At 48.8% G+C, this 20045-nt stretch overlaps 1 protein-coding gene across 2 annotated transcripts in view; it reads right to left on the reverse strand.

The window, feature by feature from the left end:
- Window positions 1-18396, reverse strand: part of LOC134338887 (uncharacterized) — a 64992-nt gene extending 46596 nt beyond the window's left edge. For both annotated transcript variants that reach the window (XM_063035050.1, XM_063035051.1), the window contains exon 1: window positions 17912-18396. In XM_063035050.1, the coding sequence (XP_062891120.1) occupies window positions 17912-17951 (40 nt within the window). In that variant the 5' untranslated portion in view covers window positions 17952-18396. The remainder of the gene's footprint in view (window positions 1-17911) is intronic.
- Window positions 18397-20045: the final 1649 nt, after the last annotated feature.

The following is a 20045-nucleotide window of genomic DNA, read 5'->3' on the forward strand; positions in this document are numbered from 1 at the left end:
AGGGTAGGAACAGGATGATTTGGCAGGTAAGAGCTTGGCTGAGAAGCTGGTTCAGGGGGCAGGGCTTCAGGTTCTTAGATCATTGGGATCTCCTCTGGGGGAGGTATGACCTGTTCAAAAGTGACGGGTTGCACCTGAACCCAAGGGGGACCAATATTCTCGCGGGCAGGTCTGTTAGAGCAGTTGGGGAGGGTGTAAACTAATTTGGCTGGGGGTGGGAACTGGAGTGAAGGGACTGAGGATAGGACTGATGGTGAAAAAGCAAAGCTAGCGTGTAGTCAGACTGTCAGAATGGGCAGGCAGAAGACAGGACAACATTGCAGCCAGTAGGGTGAGTATCAGCGCTTTAGGGATGCAGAATCAAAAAGGGTAGCGAATACAGTACTCAAAGTGTTATATCTCAATCGACAGAGTACAAGAAATAAGTTGGATGATCTTGTTGCACTGTTACAGATTGTCAGGTATGATGTTGTGGCCATCACTGAGTCGTGACTGAAGGATGGTTGTAGTTGGGAGCTGAATGTGCAAGGTTACACGTTATATCGGAGGGATAGGATGGTAGGCAGAGGGGCTGGCACGGCTCAGCTGGTAAAGAATGGCATGAAATCAGAAGAAAGTTGTGACGTAGGGTTGGAAGACGTTGAATCCTTCTGGGTTGAGTTCAGCAACTGCAAGTGTAAAAGGTCCCTGATGGCAGATCTATACAGGCCTCCCAACAGTAGCTGGGACGTGGACCACAGGTTACAACAGGAAATAGATAAGGCACGTCAAAAGGCGGGTGGCTGCAGAAAGAAGTTTACAGACCAGTTAGCCTGACCTCAGTGGTTGAGAAGATATTGGAGTTTATGATAAGAATGAGTTTGTGGGGTACTTGGTGACACAGGACAAGACGGCATGGTTTTCTTAAGGGAAAATCTTGCCTGATGAACCTATTGGAATTCTTTGAGGGAGGGAGGAGCTGTCCTTGAACCCGGTGGGACGAGCTTTTGGGCTTTTGTACCTTCTGCCCGATGGGAGAGGGAAAGTCCAGGGTGGGTCGGGTCTTTGATGACGCCGGCTGCTTTGCAGAGGCAGCAGGAAGCGTAGATAGAGTTCACCGAGGTGAGGCTGGTTTTTGTGAAATGATAACAAGGTTTCTTTAAAAATCTACGTGTTCACGGTTCACGGTTGGCATGGAAACGATGGGCCTGTTTCTGTGCCTTACTGTTCTATCGAGGTGTTAGTCAAAGTGGCGGGTAGGAGAAAGCAAATGGTGGCTCCAGTTTGAATCTAAACATCCGTTCGTTCAGTGACTCGCCACCCGGAAATGTGGAAACTCAGAAAGGGAGTGCACCCACTCGAGGTACTGCAATGTCATCTTCGTTCGCCTTCGCTGGGAACGGCCTGCCCACGCAGCACGAATCAGCCTCGTGCTGAGCCACGGCCGTAGAAACACAAAACAAAACAAAAAGTACCAAAGGCAGGGGCACCCTCTCAATATATATGTGCCTAAGACTTTTACACAGTACTGTATGTTTTAATCACCTCGATCGTATCTGCTTCCACCAGCACTCCTGGCAGCCCAATCCAAGCACCCACCATTCTGTGTGTAAAAACATTCAGCCCACACATCTCCTGTAACCCTTCCTCCTCTGCCCTCAGTGCATGCCCTCCAGTGTCTGCCAGGTTACTGGCACTGTGCATTGGTCTATGGTGCAGAAGGTCAGGAGGGAGAAGAGGGGAGCGGTAGTGATAGGGGACTCAATGGACAGAGGAACAGACAGGGGATTCTGTGGACGTGAACGTGAACGGGACACCCGGATGGTTTGTTGCCTCCCAGGGACAACTTGGATTGTGCCCACAGCATTTTCGATATGGAGGGAGAACAGTCAGATGTCTTGGTACATATTGGTACCAATGACATAGGAAGGAAAAGCAATGAGATCCAGAAGAGAGAATTTAGAGAGCTAGACATAAAGCCGAGAAGCAGGACCTCCCGGATAGTAATTTCTGGATTGCTGCCTGTACCATGTGCCCGTGAGGGTAGGAACAGGTTGATTTGGCAGGTAAGAGCTTGGCTGAGAAGCTGGTTCAGGGGGCAGGGCTTCAGGTTCTTAGATCATTGGGATCTCCTCTGGGGGAGGTATGACCTGTTTAAAAGTGACGGGTTGCACCTGAACCCAAGGGGGACCAATATTCTCGCGGGCAGGTCTGTTAGAGCAGTTGGGGAGGGTGTAAACTAATTTGGCTGGGGGTGGGAACTGGAGTGAAGGGACTCAGGACAGGACTGATGGTGAAAAAGCAAAGCTAACGTGTAGTCAGACTGTCAGAATGGGCAGGCAGAGGACAGGACAACATTGCAGCCAGCAGGGTGAGTATCAGCGCTTTAGGGATGCAGAATCAAAAAGGGTAGTGAATACAGCACTCAAAGTGTTATATCTGAATGGACGGAGTACAAGAAATAAGTTGGATGATCTTGTTGCACTGTTACAGATTGTCAGGTATGATGTTGTGGCCATCACTGAGTCGTGACTGAAGGATGGTTGTAGTTGGGAGCTGAATGTGCAAGGTTACACGTTATATCGGAGGGATAGGATGGTAGGCAGAGGGGCTGGCACGGCTCAGCTGGTAAAGAATGGCATGAAATCAGAAGAAAGTTGTGACGCAGGGATGGAAGACGTTGAATCCTTCTGGGTTGAGTTCAGCAACTGCAAGTGTAAAAGGACCCTGATGGCAGATCTATACAGGCCTCCCAACAGTAGCTGGGACGTGGACCACAGGTTACAACAGGAAGTAGATAAGGCACGTCAAAAGGCGGGTGGCTGCAGAAAGAAGTTTACAGACCAGTTAGCCTGACCTCAGTGGTTGGGAAGATGTTGGAGTTTATGAATCAGTTTGTGGGGTACTTGGTGACACAGGACAAGACGACATGGTTTTCTTACGGGAAAATCTTGCCTGATGAACCTGTTGGAATTCTTTGAGGAGATTACAGGTGGGTTAGATAAAGGGGATGCAGTGGATGTTGTATATTTGGATTTCCAGAAGGCCCTTGACAAGGTGCCAACCATGAGACTGCTTACCGAGTTAAGAGCCCATGGTATTCCGACATGGTTAGAGCGTTGACTGATTGGTAGGAGGCAGCGAGTGGGAATAAACGGATCCTATTCTGGTTGACTGCCAGTGACTCGTGGTGTTCCACAGCAGTCGGTGTTGGGACCACTTCTTTTTATGTTGTATTTCAATATCAATGACAATTTGATGGAATAGATGGCTTTGTTGTCAGGTTTGCAGTTGATATGCAGATTGGTGATGAGGAAGGCTAATGGACTTTTAGCATTCATTTCAAGAGGTCGAGAATACAAGAGAAGGGATGTGATGCTGCGGTGTTATAAGGCACTGGTGAGGCCTCACCTTGAGTATCGTGAACAGTTTTGGGCTCTTCACCTTACAAAAGACGTGCTGGCATTGGAGAGGGTCCAGAGGCCGTTCACAAGGATGATTCTGGGAATGAAAGAGTGATCATACAAGGAACGTTTGATGGCTCTGGGACGGTACTAGGTCGAGTTTAGAAGGCTGAGGGAGGGTCTCTTTGAAACCTTTTAAATGTTGAAAGGCTCGACAGAGCAGATGTAGAGAGGATGTTTCCTGTGCTGGAAGGGTCCAGGACAAGAGAGCACAGCCTCAGGATAGAGCGGTGTCCATTTAAAACAGAGATGCGGAGAAATTTCATTCACCAGAGGGTCGTTACTGTGTGGAATTTGTTACCACAGGCAGCAGTGGAGGCCAGGCCATTGGATATATTTAAGGAAGTGCTTGATACGCTCTTGATTAGACACGGCATCAACGATTATGCGGGGGGGGAAGGCTGGGGAGTGGGGCTGAGGAGGGGAAAAAGGATCAGCCATGATCGAATGGTGGAGCAGACTCGATGTGTCAAATGGCCTAATTCTGCTCTTGTATCTTATGGACATGATCACCCTGGGGGAAAAGATTCTGACCGTTTCAAAGTTCAAAGTCCAAGGTAAGTTTGAAGAATTTCAAATGTAGAATCTCAGAGAAGAAGAATCTCACGGGAGCAGAATGAGAGAGCAGCAGAATGTCAAAAACATCAGAATCTCAGAAATGGACAAAGAGAGAAACTCAGAATCTCAGAGAAGCAGAATTGCAGCGAAGGAGAATCCCCGAGAAGATAAATGTCACAGATACTGAATCTCAGAGACAGGAATGAGAGAGAAGGAAGAATTTCAAAGAGGCATAATCTCAGGGGGAGTAGAATTTCAGAGTAGCAGAATCACCAGACTGCAGTCATCAGAAACAACCATTTTTATGCCATGGACCAAAACCATTCAGCAAGGGGTCCTGGTCCCCAGGTCGGGACGCTCTGATCTCAAGGGTGAATTTTGTTTTACACAGAAACTTGTGTTCAGGAACGAGCCTCCGGAGGAAGTGGGCTATCAGTGTCACCAGCACCGAGATGCAGTGGAAAAACCTTCTTTGATGTGCCACCCAGACAGATCATGTCGCAATGTCAAGTTCGTCGAGGCAGAGCAAAGGGAGAGGCAAAAAGAGAATGTGAAGTATGGAGTGACAGAGAGAGCGTAGTGTCAGTGGAGCAGTGAGACGTGAGGCTCATGACGAGGTAGACTGGGAGATCGAGAGTCCATCTGTCTCATACAAAAGACCCGTTGAAGAGTCTGAGAACAGTGAGGGAGGAGCTGTCCTTGAGCCCGGTGGGACGAGCTTTCGGGCTTTTGTACCTTCTGTCCGATGGGAGAGGGGGAGTCCAGGGTGGGTCGGGTCTTTGATGACGCCGGCTGCTTTGCAGAGGCAGCAGGAAGCGTAGATAGAGTTCACCGAGGTGAGGCTGGTTTTTGTGAAATGATAACAAGGTTTCTTTAAAAAATTACAGGTTCACGGTTCACGGTTGGCATGGAAACGATGGGCCTGTTTCTGTGCCTTACGGTTCGATCGAGGTGTTCCTATAGGTAGTGGGTCGGAGAAAGCAAATGGTCGCTGCAGTTTGAATCTAAACATCCGTTCGTTCAGTGAAGCATCACCCCGGAAATGTGCAAACTCAGAAAGGGAGCGCACCCACTCGTGGTACTGCAATGTCATCTTCGTTCACCTTCGCTGGGAACGGTCTGCCCACGCAGCACGAATCAGCCTAGTGCTGAGCCACAGCCGTAGAAACACAAAACAAAACAAAAAATACCAAACGCAGGGGCACAGGGTCGACAGTGAAAAGCAAGGAAGGTCAGATATACTCAGCTGGTTGGGCAGCATCTGTGATGGGAGTGCTACAACGTACTACAGTGCAGCACAGGAACAGGGCCTGCTGTCCACGACATCGGCACAGAACCCGATGCCAAATTCATCCAAATTCCCTTCCACCCGCTCAGGATCCATATCCCGCCATTCCCGACTCTAACAGCCTCTGAATCACAGACGGCTGTGGAGGGCAAGTCATCGGGGAGACTGAAAGCGGTGGGCGACAGGTTCCTGATTAGTCAGGGAGTCAAAGGGCACAGGGAGAAGGCAGGAGAATGGGGTTGAGAGGGGCAATAAATCAGCCATGATGGACTAGCAGAGTAGAATCGATGGACTGAATGGCCTGATTCTGATCCTGAAATACTGTGAAAAATTCTTGTGTATATATATAGATATATATCTATATCTATATATATATATATCTATATCTGTATACAAAAAACGACAAAGATATTTATCTCGGGTGCCTGAGAGTTTTTGCACAGTACTCTGAGTAACTTGATGCATTGCACTGTTCTGCTGCTGCAAAAAAACACATTTCATGTCGGTGGTGGGGAAACTGCAGGAGTCAGTTATCAAAGATGTGATAACAGCACATTTGGAAAGCTGTGAAATCATCGGACAAAGTCAGCATGGATTTGTGAAAGGAAAATCATGTCTGACGAATCTCATAGAATTTTTTGAGGATGTAACTAGTAGAGTGGATAGGGGAGAACCAGTGGATGTGGTATATTTGGATTTTCAAGAGGCTTTTGACAAGGTCCCACACAGGAGATTAATGTGCAAACTTAAAGCACACGGTATTGGGGGTAAGGTATTGATGTGGATAGAGAATTGGTTAGCAGACAGGAAGCAAAGAGTGGGAATAAACGGGACCTTTTCAGAATGGCAGGCAGTGACTAGTGGGATACCGCAGGGCTCAGTGCTGGGACCCCAGTTGTTTACAATATATATTAATGACTTGGATGAGGGAATTAAATGCAGCATCTCCAAGTTTGCGGATGACACGAAGCTGGGCGGCAGTGTTAGCTGTGAGGAGGATGCTAAGAGGATGCAGGGTGACTTGGATAGGTTGGGTGAGTGGGCAAATTTATGGCAGATGCAATTTAATGTGGATAAATGTGAAGTTATCCACTTTGGTGGCAAAAATAGGAAAACAGATTATTATCTGAATGGTGGCCGATTAGGAAAAGGGGAGGTGCAACGAGACCTGGGTGTCATTATACACCAGTCATTGAAAGTGGGCATGCAGGTACAGCAGGCGGTGAAAAAGGCGAATGGTATGCTGGCATTTATAGCGAGAGGATTCGAGTACAGGAGCAGGGAGGTACTATTGCAGTTGTACAAGGCCTTGGTGAGACCACACCTGGAGTATTGTGTGCAGTTTTGGTCCCCTAATCTGAGGAAAGACATCCTTGCCATAGAGGGAGTACAAAGAAGGTTCACCAGATTGATTCCTGGGATGGCAGGACTTTCATATGAAGAAAGACTGGATGAACTGGGCTTGTACTCGTTGGAATTTAGAAGATTGAGGGGGGATCTGATTGAAACGTATAAAATCCTAAAGGGATTGGACAGGCTAGATGCAGGAAGATTGTTCCCGATGTTGAGGAAGTCCAGAACGAGGGGACACAGTTTGAGGATAAAAGGGAAGCCTTTTAGGACCGAGATGAGGAAAAACTTCTTCACACAGAGAGTGGTGAATCTATGGAATTCTCTGCCACAGGAAACAGTTGAGGCCAGTTCATTGGCTATATTTAAGAGGGAGTTAGATATGGCCCTTGTGGCTACGGGGATCAGGGGGTATGGAGAGAAGGCTGGTGCAGGGTTCTGAGTCGGATGATCAGCCATGATCATAATAAATGGCGGTGCAGGCTCGAAGGGCTGAATGGCCTACTACTGCACCTATTTTCTATGTTTCTATGTTTCTATGACATATGTGAGTGATGATAAACCTGATTCTGATCTGGGTCTCTATTGTGGACTGAGAGTGGGAAGGGAGCAGGGAGAGGGGAATCATGGTTGGGAAAAGGGGAAAGGAGAGGGGAGGGAGTGGGAAGCACCAGAGAGACATTCTGTAATGATCAATAAACCAATTGTTTGGAATCAAATGACCTTTCCTGGTGTCTCAGGGTTGGGTATGTCTGCATCCACAGCAGACACCTCCCCCGCCCTGGCACTCCTTCTCTGCCACCTGTCCCACACGCCTACCGTGCCACTCTACCCTGACCATTCCCGACATCCTTTGGTCCCGCCAGATTTACAAACTCTCTCTCTGCTCCACATTGACAAATACTGTACTGTGCAAAAGTCTTCAGCACCCTATCGATATATATGTGTCTAAGACTTTTACACAGTACTGTATGTTTTAAACACCTCGATCGTAACTGATTCCACCAGCACTCCTGGCAGCCCAATCCAACTACCCACCATTCTGTGTGTAAAAACATTCAGCCCACACATCTCCTTTAACCCTTCGTCCTCTCCCCTCAGTGCATGCCCTCCAGTGTCTGCCAGGTTACTGGCACTGAGCATCGGTCTATGTTGCAGAAGGTCAGGAGGGAGAAGAGGGGAGCGGTAGTGATAGGGGACTCAGTGGACAGAGGAACAGACAGGGGATATTCTGTGGACGTGAATGTGAACGGGACACCCGGATGGTTTGTTGCCTCCCAGGGACAACTTGGATTGTGCCCACAGCATTTTCGATATGGAGGGAGAACAGTCAGATGTCTTGGTACATATTGGTACCAATGACATAGGAAGGAAAAGCAATGAGATCCAGAAGAGAGAATTTAGAGAGCTAGACATAAAGCCGAGAAGCAGGACCTCCCGGATAGTAATTTCTGGATTGCTGCCTGCACCATGTGCCAGTGAGGGTAGGAACAGGATGATTTGGCAGGTAAGAGCTTGGCTGAGAAGCTGGTTCAGGGGGCAGGGCTTCAGGTTCTTAGATCATTGGGATCTCCTCTGGGGGAGGTATGACCTGTTCAAAAGTGACGGGTTGCACCTGAACCCAAGGGGGACCAATATTCTCGCGGGCAGGTCTGTTAGAGCAGTTGGGGAGGGTGTAAACTAATTTGGCTGGGGGTGGGAACTGGAGTGAAGGGACTGAGGATAGGACTGATGGTGAAAAAGCAAAGCTAGCGTGTAGTCAGACTGTCAGAATGGGCAGGCAGAAGACAGGACAACATTGCAGCCAGTAGGGTGAGTATCAGCGCTTTAGGGATGCAGAATCAAAAAGGGTAGCGAATACAGTACTCAAAGTGTTATATCTCAATCGACAGAGTACAAGAAATAAGTTGGATGATCTTGTTGCACTGTTACAGATTGTCAGGTATGATGTTGTGGCCATCACTGAGTCGTGACTGAAGGATGGTTGTAGTTGGGAGCTGAATGTGCAAGGTTACACGTTATACCGGAGGGATAGGATGGTAGGCAGAGGGGCTGGCACGGCTCAGCTGGTAAAGAATGGCATGAAATCAGAAGAAAGTTGTGACGTAGGGTTGGAAGACGTTGAATCCTTCTGGGTTGAGTTCAGCAACTGCAAGTGTAAAAGGTCCCTGATGGCAGATCTATACAGGCCTCCCAACAGTAGCTGGGACGTGGACCACAGGTTACAACAGGAAATAGATAAGGCACGTCAAAAGGCGGGTGGCTGCAGAAAGAAGTTTACAGACCAGTTAGCCTGACCTCAGTGGTTGAGAAGATATTGGAGTTTATGATAAGAATGAGTTTGTGGGGTACTTGGTGACACAGGACAAGACGGCATGGTTTTCTTAAGGGAAAATCTTGCCTGATGAACCTATTGGAATTCTTTGAGGGAGGGAGGAGCTGTCCTTGAACCCGGTGGGACGAGCTTTTGGGCTTTTGTACCTTCTGCCCGATGGGAGAGGGAAAGTCCAGGGTGGGTCGGGTCTTTGATGACGCCGGCTGCTTTGCAGAGGCAGCAGGAAGCGTAGATAGAGTTCACTGAGGTGAGGCTGGTTTTTGTGAAATGATAACAAGGTTTCTTTAAAAATCTACGTGTTCACGGTTCACGGTTGGCATGGAAACGATGGGCCTGTTTCTGTGCCTTACTGTTCTATCGAGGTGTTAGTCAAAGTGGCGGGTAGGAGAAAGCAAATGGTGGCTCCAGTTTGAATCTAAACATCCGTTCGTTCAGTGACTCGCCACCCGGAAATGTGGAAACTCAGAAAGGGAGTGCACCCACTCGAGGTACTGCAATGTCATCTTCGTTCGCCTTCGCTGGGAACGGCCTGCCCACGCAGCACGAATCAGCCTCGTGCTGAGCCACGGCCGTAGAAACACAAAACAAAACAAAAAGTACCAAAGGCAGGGGCACCCTCTCAATATATATGTGCCTAAGACTTTTACACAGTACTGTATGTTTTAATCACCTCGATCGTATCTGCTTCCACCAGCACTCCTGGCAGCCCAATCCAAGCACCCACCATTCTGTGTGTAAAAACATTCAGCCCACACATCTCCTGTAACCCTTCCTCCTCTGCCCTCAGTGCATGCCCTCCAGTGTCTGCCAGGTTACTGGCACTGTGCATTGGTCTATGGTGCAGAAGGTCAGGAGGGAGAAGAGGGGAGCGGTAGTGATAGGGGACTCAATGGACAGAGGAACAGACAGGGGATTCTGTGGACGTGAACGTGAACGGGACACCCGGATGGTTTGTTGCCTCCCAGGGACAACTTGGATTGTGCCCACAGCATTTTCGATATGGAGGGAGAACAGTCAGATGTCTTGGTACATATTGGTACCAATGACATAGGAAGGAAAAGCAATGAGATCCAGAAGAGAGAATTTAGAGAGCTAGACATAAAGCCGAGAAGCAGGACCTCCCGGATAGTAATTTCTGGATTGCTGCCTGTACCATGTGCCAGTGAGGGTAGGAACAGGTTGATTTGGCAGGTAAGAGCTTGGCTGAGAAGCTGGTTCAGGGGGCAGGGCTTCAGGTTCTTAGATCATTGGGATCTCCTCTGGGGGAGGTATGACCTGTTTAAAAGTGACGGGTTGCACCTGAACCCAAGGGGGACCAATATTCTCGTGGGCAGGTCTGTTAGAGCAGTTGGGGAGGGTGTAAACTAATTTGGCTGGGGGTGGGAACTGGAGTGAAGGGACTCAGGACAGGACTGATGGTGAAAAAGCAAAGCTAACGTGTAGTCAGACTGTCAGAATGGGCAGGCAGAGGACAGGACAACATTGCAGCCAGCAGGGTGAGTATCAGCGCTTTAGGGATGCAGAATCAAAAAGGGTAGTGAATACAGCACTCAAAGTGTTATATCTGAATGGACGGAGTACAAGAAATAAGTTGGATGATCTTGTTGCACTGTTACAGATTGTCAGGTATGATGTTGTGGCCATCACTGAGTCGTGACTGAAGGATGGTTGTAGTTGGGAGCTGAATGTGCAAGGTTACACGTTATATCGGAGGGATAGGATGGTAGGCACAGGGGCTGGCACGGCTCAGCTGGTAAAGAATGGCATGAAATCAGAAGAAAGTTGTGACGTAGGGTTGGAAGATGTTGAATCCTTCTGGGTTGAGTTCAGCAACTGCAAGTGTAAAAGGTCCCTGATGGCAGATCTATACAGGCCTCCCAACAGTAGCTGGGACGTGGACCACAGGTTACAACAGGAAATAGATAAGGCACGTCAAAAGGAGGGTGGCTGCAGAAAGAAATTTACAGACCAGTTAGCCTGACCTCAGTGGTTGGGAAGATGTTGGAGTTTATGAATGAGTTTGTGGGGTACTTGGTGACACAGGACAAGACGACATGGTTTTCTTAAGGGAAAATCTTGCCTGATGAACCTGTTGGAATTCTTTGAGGAGATTACAGGTGGGTTAGATAAAGGGGATGCAGTGGATGTTGTATATTTGGATTTCCAGAAGGCCCTTGACAAGGTGCCAACCATGAGACTGCTTACCAAGTTAAGAGCCCATGGTATTCCAACATGGTTAGAGCGTTGACTGATTGGTAGGAGGCAGCGAGTGGGAATAAACGGATCCTATTCTGGTTGACTCCCAGTGACTCGTGGTGTTCCACAGCAGTCGGTGTTGGGACCACTTCTTTTTATGTTGTATTTCAATATCAATGACAATTTGATGGAATAGATGGCTTTGTTGTCAGGTTTGCAGTTGATATGCAGATTGGTGATGAGGAAGGCTAATGGAATTTTAGCATTCATTTCAAGAGGTCGAGAATACAAGAGAAGGGATGTGATGCTGCGGTGTTATAAGGCACTGGTGAGGCCTCACCTTGAGTACGTGAACAGGTTTGGGCTCTTCACCTTACAAAAGACGTGCTGGCATTGGAGAGGGTCCAGAGGCCGTTCACAAGGATGATTCTGGGAATGAAAGAGTGATCATACAAGGAATGTTTGATGGCTCTGGAACGGTACTAGGTCGAGTTTAGAAGCCTCAGTGAGGGTCTCTTTGAAACCTTTTAAATGTTGAAAGGCTCGACAGAGCAGATGTAGAGAGGATGTTTCCTGTGCTGGGAGAGTCCAGGACAAGAGAGCACAGTCTCAGGATAGAGTGGTGTCCATTTAAAACAGAGATGCGGAGAAATTGCATTCACCAGAGGGTCGTTACTGTGTGGAATTTGTTACCACAGGCAGCAGTGGAGGCCAGGCCATTGGATATATTTAAGGAAGTGCTTGGTAGGCTCTTGATTAGACACGGCATCAAAGGTTATGGGGGGGGGGGGAAGGCTGGGGAGTGGGGCTGAGGAGGGGAAAAAGGATCAGTCATGATTGAATGGTGGAGCAGACTCGATGTGTCAAATGGCCTAATTCTGCTCTTGTATCTTATGGACATGATCACCCTGGGGGAAAAGATTCTGACCGTTTCAAAGTTCAAAGTCCAAGGTAAGTTTGAAGAATTTCAAATGTAGAATCTCAGAGAAGAAGAATCTCACAGGAGCAGAATGAGAGAGCAGCAGAATGTCAAAAACATCAGAATCTCAGAAATGGAGAAAGAGAGAAACTCAGAATCTCAGAGAAGCAGAATTACAGTGAAGGAGAATCCCCGAGAAGATAAATGTCACAGATACTGAATCTCAGAGAATAAGAATCTCAGAGACAGGAATGAGAGAGAAGGAAGAATTTCAAAGAGGCATAATCTCAGGGGGAGTAGAATTTCAGAGTAGCAGAATCACCAGACTGCAGTCACCAGAAACAATCATTTTTATGCCATGGACCAAAACCATTCAGCAAGGGGTCCTGGTCCCCAGGTCGGGACCCTCTGATCTCAAGGGTGAATTTTGTTTTACACAGAGGCTTGTGGGTTTAGGAACAAGCCTCTGGAGGAAGTGGGTTATCAGTGTCACCAGCACCGAGATGCAGTGGAAAAACTTTCTTTGATGTGCCACCCAGACAGATCATGTCACAACGTCAAGTTCGTCGAGGCAGAGCGAAGGGAGAGGCAAAAGGAGAATGTGAAGTATGGAGTGACAGAGAGAGTGTAGTGTCGGTGGAGCAGTGAGACGTGAGGCTCATGACGAGGTAGACTGGGAGATCGAGAGTCCATCTGTCTCATACAAGAGACCCGTTGAAGAGTCTGAGAACAGCGAGGGAGGAGCTGTCCTTGAGCCCGGTGGGACGAGCTTTCGGGCTTTTGTACCTTCTGCCCGATGGGAGAGGGGGAGTCCAGGGTGGGTCGGGTCTTTGATGACGCCGGCTGCTTTGCAGAGGCAGCAGGAAGCGTAGATAGAGTTCATCGAGGTGAGGCTGGTTTTTGTGAAACAGTAACAAGGTTTCTTTAAAAATTTACAGGTTTACGGTTGGCATGGAAACGATGGGCCTGCTTCTGTGCCTTACGGTTCTATCCAGGTGTTACTCTAAGCGGCGGGTAGGAGAAAGCAAATGGTTGCTGCAGTTCGAATCTAAACATCCGTTCGTTCAGTGAAGCATCACCCCGGAAATGTGCAAACTCAGAAAGGGAGGGCACCCACTCGTGGTACTGCAATGTCATCTTCGTTCACCTTCGCTGGGAAAGGTCTGCCCACGCAGCACGAATCAGCCTAGTGCTGAGCCACAGCCGTAGAAACACAAAGCAAAACAAAAAATACCAAACGCAGGGGCACAGAGTTGACAGTGAAAAGCAAGGAAGGTCAGATATACTCAGCTGGTCGGGCAGCATCTGTGATGGGAGTGCTACAACGTACCACAGTGCAGCACAGGAACAGGGCCTGCTGTTCACGACATCGGCACGGAACCCGATCCCAGATTCACCCAAATTCCCTTCCACCCGCTCAGGATCCATATCCCGCCATTCCCGACTCTAACAGCCTCTGAATCACAGACGGCTGTGGAGGGCAAGTCATTGGGGAGACTGAAAGCGGAGGGCGACAGGTTCCTGATTAGTCAGGGTGTCGAAGGTCACAGGGAGAAGGCAGGACAATGGAGTTGAGAGGGGCAATAAATCAGCCATGATGGGCTAGCAGAGTAGAATCAATGGAGTGAGTGGCCTGAAATACTGTGAAGAATGTCTAGGCACATATGTATAGGCAGGGTGCCTGAGACTTTTGCACAGTACTGTAGTGATTTTTTGTATTGCACTGTGTGAGCGATGATAAACCTGATTCTGATCTGGGTCTCTATTGTGGACTGAGAGTGGGAAGGGGACAGAGAGGGGAATCATGGTTGGGAAAAGGGGAAGGGAGAGGGGAGAGAGCGGGAAGCACCAGAGAGATATTCTGTAATGATCAATAAACCAATTATTTGTTATCAAATATGTGTGGCACGCGGCCAAGTGGTTAGGGCATTGCACTAGCGATCTGAAGGTCGTGGGTCGAGCCTCGGCCGGGGCAGCGTGTGTGTCCTTGGGCAAGGCACCTAGCCACACATTGCTGCCGTCTACCCAGCTGAGAATGGGTACCGGCAAAAAAAAAATGCTGGGGGTTAACCTCGCGATAGACTGGTGTCTTATCCGGGGTGGGGGCTGCGGAGTCTCGTACTCTCAGTCGCTTCACGCCACGGAAACCGGCACAAGCACCATCCCCCGCTTGTGACAGTCTTCAGTCTCTGGAATCAAATGACCTTGCCTGTGGTGTGTCTGCTCCCGTACCATTCTCTGCTTCCTGTCCCACACACCTCCCGTGGCGTTCCACCCTCGCCATGCCCAACATCCTTTTCTCCCCGTAGATTTACACATTGACAAATACAGTACAGTGGAAAAGACAGCACCCTATCGATATATATGTGCCCGAGACTTTCACACAGTACTGTATACTTTAAACGCCTCGATCGTATCTGCCTCCTCCAGCACTCCTGGCAGCCCAATCCAAGCACCCACCGTTCACCCCACACATCTCCCTTAAACCTCTCCCTTCAGTGCATGCCCTCCAGTTTTTGACGTGATCATCATGGGGAGAAGGTTCTGCCTGTCTCGAAGTTCAAAGTTGAAGGTAAAGTTAGCAGAATCACGGGGCGAGCAGAACCTCACAGGTTCAGAATGAGAGAGAAGGACGAATTTCAGAGATACATAATCTGAGAAAGGCAGAATGTTCGAGCAGCAGAATCTCCCGATTGTAGTCGCCGTAGACAACCCTGGGATTCACTTTCTTGTGGGCATTCTCCCCAGATCTATAGAATAATCACCATAACAGAACCAACGAAAGGGAGCACCAACCCGGGAGAAGGTTACACGCTGCAAATTGCATTGGGAGGAATCCGAAAGCAGTATATTTCAAAGTATGTTTTGAAGTGCTGCCCGTGGCCCACAGAAGGTCACTGTGGCTCACTGGTGCCATCGCGACCTTTCCCCTGATCTGTGCTGAACTTAAGTCAGGTCTCCCCTCAGCTCTCTCAGACTCCAGAGAAAACGACCCACATTTGTCCAGCCTCTCCGTATCGCCCATGCCCTCTAATCCTGGCAGCATCTTCTGCACCCTCTCCACATCCTTCCTGCAACGGGGCGACGGGAACAGCACACCAGGGTTTAAGTTTCCATCACCGGACAGGGAATATTTGGAAAACAGTGGTTCCCAACTTTTTTTTATGCAATGGACCCCTACCATTAACCGAGGGGTCCGTGGGTCCCAGGTTGGGAACCCCTGATGTAGAGGAACAAAGAAATGGGGACGTCTGTGTCAGGTTGAAGTCCAGGATAGACAGGATGGCATCAGCTGGTGCTGGCTGAGAGAGGCAGGGAGGAAGGTTCTGAAGGAGGTGTGAACAGAGGAGGAGAGAGGGGAGAATACATGCTGTAACACATAGAGAGAGAGAGAGAGAGAGAGCGAGAGCGAGATAGAGTGAGAGAGATAGAGAGGGAGAGAGAGAAACAGACCGAGATATAGAGGTAGGGAGTGTGTGAGAGAGAGAGAGAAAAGGAGGAGAGAGTGAGAAAGAGAGGAGAAGAGGTGAATGAAAGGGTTAATGTATGAGGAGTGTGTCATGGCTCTGGGCCTGTTCTTGCTGGCATTTAGAAGTATAAGGAGGGTGGATTTCATTGAAAACTACTGAATATTGAAAGGCCTGGAGAGACTGAACGTGGAGAGGATGTTTCCTAGAGTGAGAGAGTCGAGGACCAGAGGGCACAGCCTCAGAATAGGACGTCCCTTTAGAACAGAGATGAGGAGGAATTTCTTTAGCCAGAGGGTGGTGAATCTGCGGAATTCTTTGCCACGGACGGCTGTGGAGGCCGCGTCATTGGGTAAATTTAAAATGGAGGTTGACAGGTTCTTGATTAGTAAGGGCACCAAAGACAGGAGAATGGGGCCAAGAGGAATAATAAATCAGCCATGATGGAGTGACGGGGCAGAGTTGATGGCCCGAGTGGCCCAATTCTGCTCCTTTGTCTTACGGACTATAGGGAGAGCTCAGATCTGTTGGGGCTGTATTGCCTGGAACGAAGGCAGCTGAGGGATCACCTGATAGAGATTCATAAAATCAAGAGAGGTATATCTATTTATTTATTCATTCATTCATCTGTTTATTTGTTATTTATTGATTTCGATACTGCGTGGAACAGGCGCTTCCGGCCCTTCGAGCTGCACAGCGTAGCAATCCTCTGACTTCACCCCAGCCTAAACACGGGACAATTTACAATGATCAGTTAACGGGGAGACGTACAAACTCCTTACAGGCTGTGGTGGGAACTGAACCTGGGTCGCTGGTACCGTGCTAACCACCATCCTTCCGTCAGTAAGGTGGGTGGTCACAGTCCTTTCTTAGGGGAGTCTAAAATAAAGGCGCAGGGTTTAAGATAAGTGGGGGAAGACTTAAAGAGGATCTGAGGAGCAAATTTTGTTCACACAAGGGGTGCTCGGTTAATATAACAAGCTGCCAGAGCAAGTAGTGGAGAGGGGGCAATTTCGATTACAATAAAGGCACTTGGATAGGCGACATTTAACACGGACCACAGAACCATTCAGGACCTTCAGCCCACGATGTTTTGACAACCTTTTAACTCAACCTAAACCTTCCCTCCTACATAAACCGAAATCTTCCCTCCTTCCCTTCTGCAGGGTAGGATTTACACAGTGAGCGGGAGGGCACTGAGGAGTGTGGTAGAACAAAGGGATCTGGGAATACAGGTCCATAATTTGTTGAAAGTGGCGTCACAGGTAGATAGGGTTGTAAAGAAAGATTTTGGCATACTGGCCTTCATTAATCAAAGTATTGATTACAGGAGTTGGGATGTTATGTTGAATTTGTATAAGATGTTAGTGAGGCCTAATTTGGAGGATTGTGTGCAGTTTTGGTGATCTACCTACAGTAAGGATTAAAAGGTTGAAAGAGCGCAGGGAGAACTTACAAGGATTTTGCTGGGACTGGAGGAACTTATAGGGAAAGATTGAATAGGTTAGGACTTCATTCCTTGGAACGTAGAAGATTTAGAAGAGATTTGATAGAAGTATACAGAACTATGAGGGGTATAGATAGGGAAAATGCAAGCAGGCTTTTTCCACTGAGGTTGGGTGGGACTACGACCAGAAGTCATGGGTTAAATGTGAGAAGTGAAGAGATTAAGGAGAACATGAGGGGGAGGAGAACTTCTTCACAGAGGGTCGTGAGAACGAGCTGCTAGTACAAGCTCGATTTTAACATGCAAGAGGTGTCTGCATGCGTACGTGGATGGGAGGGGTGTGGAGGGTGTGGTCCCGGTGCAGGTCGATGGGAGTAGACATTTTAAATGGTTCGGCACGGAGTAGATGGGCTGAAGAGCCTGTTTCTGTCCTGTGCTTTTCTATGACTCTATAGCTCTCCATTTTTCTATCATCCATGTGCTTGTCAAAGAATGTCTTAAATGTCCCTAATGTATCTGCCTCTACCACCAACCCTGGCAGGGCGTTTCCCCATACCTACAACAGTCTGTATTTAAAAAACGGCCTCTAACATCGCCCTTATACTTTATCGCTCTGGGAAAACAAACTCTGCCTGTCCACGCGATCTATGCCTCATCACCTCTATCACCTCTATCTCCTCTATCACCTCTATCACCTCTATCTCCTTCACTCCGATGAGAAAAGCCCTAACTCACTCAAGGCAGCATCCTGGTAGATCTTCGCTGCGCCCTCTCTAAAGCTCCCGTGTCCTTCCTGCAGGGTTAGAGAGATACAAGTCCAACCCCAGCAAGTGGGACCAGCTCGGGCTGGCACGGACGTGATGGGCCGAAGGAGCTCTAATAAAGATAGATTTCGTCTCTTCTCTTACCGTAACAGTCCTGCGTCTGATTGCTTCCCGGCGCGCTCATGCCTTTGTGCCCCGTCTCCGTCCTTTCCCAATCAGACGATGGAGGCCCTTTTCCCTCCGAGGTGCCTTTCTGAGCTGAGGTTGATTCCACTGGGAGAGGCTGCTCGGCCCGATTACCACGACGCCGGGGCCCACCCTCTCCTTCCGCCGGACTGACCCTGCGCCGGAGTAGAAAGTCTCCAAAGTTTCCCAAACAGAGCTAATACCTTGGAGTTTTCACTCACTCTATAACTGCACAATGCAAACTCTCTCCTGCCTCCTCTGTATTTCTATCTACCAGGGTTCCACCCTCCTCGATTGTCTCCTGTGTGGCTGCCAGACGTTCAGCGTTCGTGTCGTGGTCTCTCTACCCCCCCCCGTGCTCATTGGCGCCTGCGTCTTGGTCACTCTGAGCGGGCGACGCTGTCTGTATCGAGCACCACTCTGTCTCAGTCCCTCTCCGTTGGTGGCCGTGTCCCCACCCCCCCCCCCGACTCCGCCTCTCGAGCTTGACTGCTCCGCTTAGCTGCTTTTTAATCGGTTCGCCTTCGCCACAGGGGATGGGGCGAAGATGAAAGATGACGTGCTGCTTCCTGTGTCGGCCCCCGGCAGAACCCAAACCCTCACCGCACAACAGCAGCCCACGGAAGAGAAACAGAGAGAAAAAAAAACACTTTTTCTGTCTGATTTAGTTTCAGAAATGAATTTCAAAAAGAGATTTTTTAGACGCTGGCAATCCAGAGCAACACAGGAAACTCAGCAAGGTTGGGCAGCATCTATGGAGAGGAATAAACAGTCGACGTTTTTGGACCGGGCTCTTTCTTTAGGACTGGAAAGGACGGGGGAAGAAGCCAGAGGGAGGGGAAGGAGGATAAGCTAGAAGGTGGTAGGTGATGCTGGGTGGGTGGGGAAGGGGGAGGAATGAAGCAAGAAGCTGAGAGGTGATAGGTAGAAAAGGCAAAGGGCTGGAGAAGAGGGAGTTTGATAGGCGAGAAGGGCGAACCATGATAAAAAAAAGATGTTAAGTTAAAAAAAGTATACAAAAAAGGATGCTTAATCTGAACGAGCATAATCGAGAGTAATCTGCAGTGCAGCTGGCAACAGGAAACTACAGCCCGTTACAGTGAGAGGTAGCAATTCAAGGTCATGTTTGCAGCAGTCTTTGGGCGCACCGAGCAAACTTATCTCGGTTTTCATCTGCACACAGCAGGCTAAAGGGGCCGGAAGATGTTCTAGTGAAGAACTCCCCCCCTCCAAAAAATGCCTCCAGGCCCGAACGATACCAGCTGGGGAGGGAGATGCATAAATTGCTGATGCGACGGCCAGTGCAGTCGTTAGATTGCATCACTGTCCAAGCAGGAGACCACAGAGGTATCAGTATCAACCACATCACAGCCATGGGGCTGACCACTGATTTATCCAGCCTTCCGCTCCCCCAAGAATACGGCCAGCAGAAACCCTGCTGCAAGAAAATCAGTGTCCAGGTACTCGAGGAGCTCGCCAAAGTCCGCGTTTCTTAAACAACCTGTGGGCACTCATCCAGGAGCATGAGGTCCAGGTGCCCGCTGTTCATAATAAAGTGGCCACTGAGTGTGTGTTCGTGGTCTCTCGCTGCTGTAGCCCCTCCACTCCGAGTGCAGTGTGTTCAGAGATGCTCTTCTGCACACCACTGTTGTAACGTGTGGTTATTTGAGTTACCGTCACTTTCCTGTCAGATTGAACCAGTCTGGCCATTCTCCTCTGACCTCTCTTTCTCATTAACAAGGCATTTCCACCCACAGAACTGCCGTTCACTGGATGTTTTTTTGTCTCTCGCACCATTCTCTGCGAACTCTAGAGACTGTTGTGCGTGAACATCCGAGGTGGTCAGCACTTTCTGAGATACTCAAACCACCCCATCTGGCACCAACAATCATTCCACAGTCAAAATCACTTAAATCACATTTCTTCTCCAATCTGATTTTTGGTCTGAACCTCTTGACCATGTCTACATGCTTTTTATGCATTGAGTTGCTGCCACATGATTGGCTGATGAGATATTTGCATTAATGATCAGGTGTACTGTGTACTAATAATGTAGCCACTGAGTCTAATTGGTTGTTCTACCATGAAAGAC

The sequence above is a fragment of the Mobula hypostoma genome, chromosome 28 (assembly GCF_963921235.1).
Source record: "Mobula hypostoma chromosome 28, sMobHyp1.1, whole genome shotgun sequence".
Lineage (NCBI taxonomy): Eukaryota > Metazoa > Chordata > Chondrichthyes > Myliobatiformes > Myliobatidae > Mobula > Mobula hypostoma.